Source organism: Sitodiplosis mosellana, unplaced genomic scaffold, assembly GCF_009176505.1.
Source record: "Sitodiplosis mosellana isolate CC-2019 unplaced genomic scaffold, AAFC_SMos_1.0 Smas_scaffold_4703, whole genome shotgun sequence".
In the NCBI taxonomy this organism is placed as follows: Eukaryota; Metazoa; Arthropoda; class Insecta; order Diptera; family Cecidomyiidae; genus Sitodiplosis; species Sitodiplosis mosellana.
The window spans coordinates 1-2,492 of NW_022599945.1; the positions used below are offsets into that span (position 1 = coordinate 1).

Genomic DNA, 2,492 nt, shown 5'->3' on the forward strand with positions numbered 1-2,492 from the left:
TTTTTTTTCAGAGTTATTTGCGTTCTGCAAAATCGCGTGAAGCCCCTAGGATTAATTCCGTGTGCCATCCTCCACTTGTATTTTTCTTATATTGAAGGGCGTTGCAAGCACCTTAACACTCATAATAAAAACTTAATACGAGTGGAGCCTTATGAAAAATGGCACAGATTGTTAGCTCATAAGTGCAAATAAATATGTAACATTACCCTTCATAGCAGCATAATGAAGTGGTGTCCGTTCAAGATTGTCTGTAACATCAGTGAAGGCTCCATTGTTGATGAGCATTTCGGCGACATCCCTGTGACCTGAAAAATAACACAAATCAATGAACACGACAAACTGATTTCTGATTTAGTGACCATAAATAAACAAAATTACCCTTCTCAGCAGCTAAATGAAGAGGTGTTTGTTTTAAGTGGTCTTCAGAATGAACATTGGCACCTTTCGTGATCAGCTTTTCAGAGACATTCTTGTGACCTGAAAAATAACACCAATCAATGAACGAGTTAAAACCAATTCCTTATTTATCGAAAATGAATATTCAACAACCATTGCTAGCAGCTAAGCAACATTACCATTTGCAGCAGCTAAATGAAGAGGTGTCCGCTTGATTTTGTCTGTCGAATGAATTTTAGCTCCTCTCTTGATGAGCTTTTTAACGTCCTCCAAATTACCTGAAACAGATCAATGAAATAGATTCAGTCAATTTCTGATTTGGTAACCTCAATTCAAAGTTACCATTCTCAGCAGCGTCATGAAGAGCTGTTCGGCCTCTTTCGTCTTTTTTGTTTACTAAAAATTGCAAAAATGTATCAGTGAAGTAAATCGAAAGTGAGATGAACTCTTCCACTATCTTTTCTCAAATTATAGGGAAATGAGTGTCCAGTTATTCAGAGGGCGTCTTCAATTCCACAGAGAAAAGAAAATGGATATCGTATGTCGAAAACGGTTTTCGGAAAACCTATAGAATATGCAAGCTCGCGTTCTTGGTGAGTCAAAAACGACATCGGCCCTCTAGGTAAGGATTGCATTAAACTATCACAGTACACAGGGACTTTCGATGCTTGTGTATGTATGTGTGTGTGAGACTGTGTGCGTAAACGACAATGTTCACTCTCAATGTGTTAATGACAGCTTCAAGTTGAACTCTCCCACGTATTTCGATACGAATAAAGCGATCTTGAAATATGCCTATATTGAGCAGATTTGTTTAAATATAAATCCGTGCATCCACACACAAGGGCTATGCAAACGAGCACATGAACGCTGAGCTATGTGTAAATCTATATTCAAGTTTTTCGTGAAGGACATCGAACAAAATACAACGAATTTTTCATGAGTCGAATTGAGTTTTGGTTATTATGGCCTGGATTAAATGGAAAATGCCTTCATACATCAAGAGATTCTTTGTGTGTGGAATGGTGAGAATGAAACTTTAGAAAGAAATGGAGCATAAATCTTACCTAGCGTTAATGCTCCCTTTACTTTGTGGACACACCCACAGCCATTGCCATCGTTACCGCCACCTTCAATTTGCTTCATGTTGAAAATTAAGATCGAATAAAGGATAATTAGTTTGGAATAACAAATTTGAACGAATTGAAATGAAAATTCAATTGACATTTTAACCCAAAGATACTATTTGCAAAAACAAAATGTCGGATTTATGTTTCCGAAAAGTCAATTTGTATGGAATATGAGCAAATATTCTTTATGTCATCGATCGATCCCATACAATAAAAATATACAGACAAAATGTTAAGTTACCATGAATTGGTCTCCCAAAACCGCAACCAGAACCAGACAAACTAAACGGAGAGAAAACGATGATTAAAACACAATAAGTGACCGAAATCTCAAGTATTGTCAAAAAAAAATCAGAAAGAAAATACAGGAAAAAAGAGCTAAGAAGAGACTCACCCATCAATTGCTTGGACATTTTATAATCGAATCACTTGAACAATAACTAAATTTCTACGATTTTGATGGCTCATTTATAGTCAAAAATTGAATGTTGTAATCTTGTCCTTACTTTGCCACGTACAGCAAAACCAAATTCCTTACGACGGAGTTAGCAAATAAAGTATTCAAAAAATGGGTTTCCATTCTTGCTCGTCGTCATTATTACACGGGTAGCAAATTAAAATTCCTTTCGACTGAGTTCGCAAACAAATTGTCCAAATAAAAATTGTTCTCGCTTTTTGTCTATTTGCTAATTTCTCGATGTTTGGAATGCGCAGATGCAGATGTTAAGACACAATGAAAAATTTTGCATGGAAACAAGCTCCAATGGGCTTTTTTTCAAACATCTATACACCGAAAGGAACTATACCCGTTTGTAATTTGCGCTCAACGCGCTTCATAAACGCTTCATTCCGATCTAAGTATCCATAGTGTACACAGTCCATAGAGCCGAATGAAGCGAATATATACCATATATACGACATACAACAGAGCGGGATAGCGCGAAATGAACGGAGCCTGTAACATAC

The 2,492-nt window shown here is 36.6% G+C and overlaps 1 protein-coding gene across 1 annotated transcript; it reads right to left on the bottom strand.

Moving 5' to 3' along the window:
* Positions 1-206: 206 nt before the first annotated feature.
* On the bottom strand, positions 207-2,153 carry LOC129572307 (CARD- and ANK-domain containing inflammasome adapter protein-like; the record flags this gene model as incomplete). Its single annotated transcript, XM_055452251.1, has 7 exons — positions 1,921-2,153; positions 1,768-1,808; positions 1,464-1,536; positions 739-792; positions 576-674; positions 379-477; positions 207-305 (listed from the first exon to the last, which is right to left on the bottom strand). Coding segments are annotated over exons 1-7 (484 nt in total), but the record flags the coding sequence as incomplete, so codon positions are not given.
* Between the last annotated feature and the right edge of the window lie 339 nt (positions 2,154-2,492).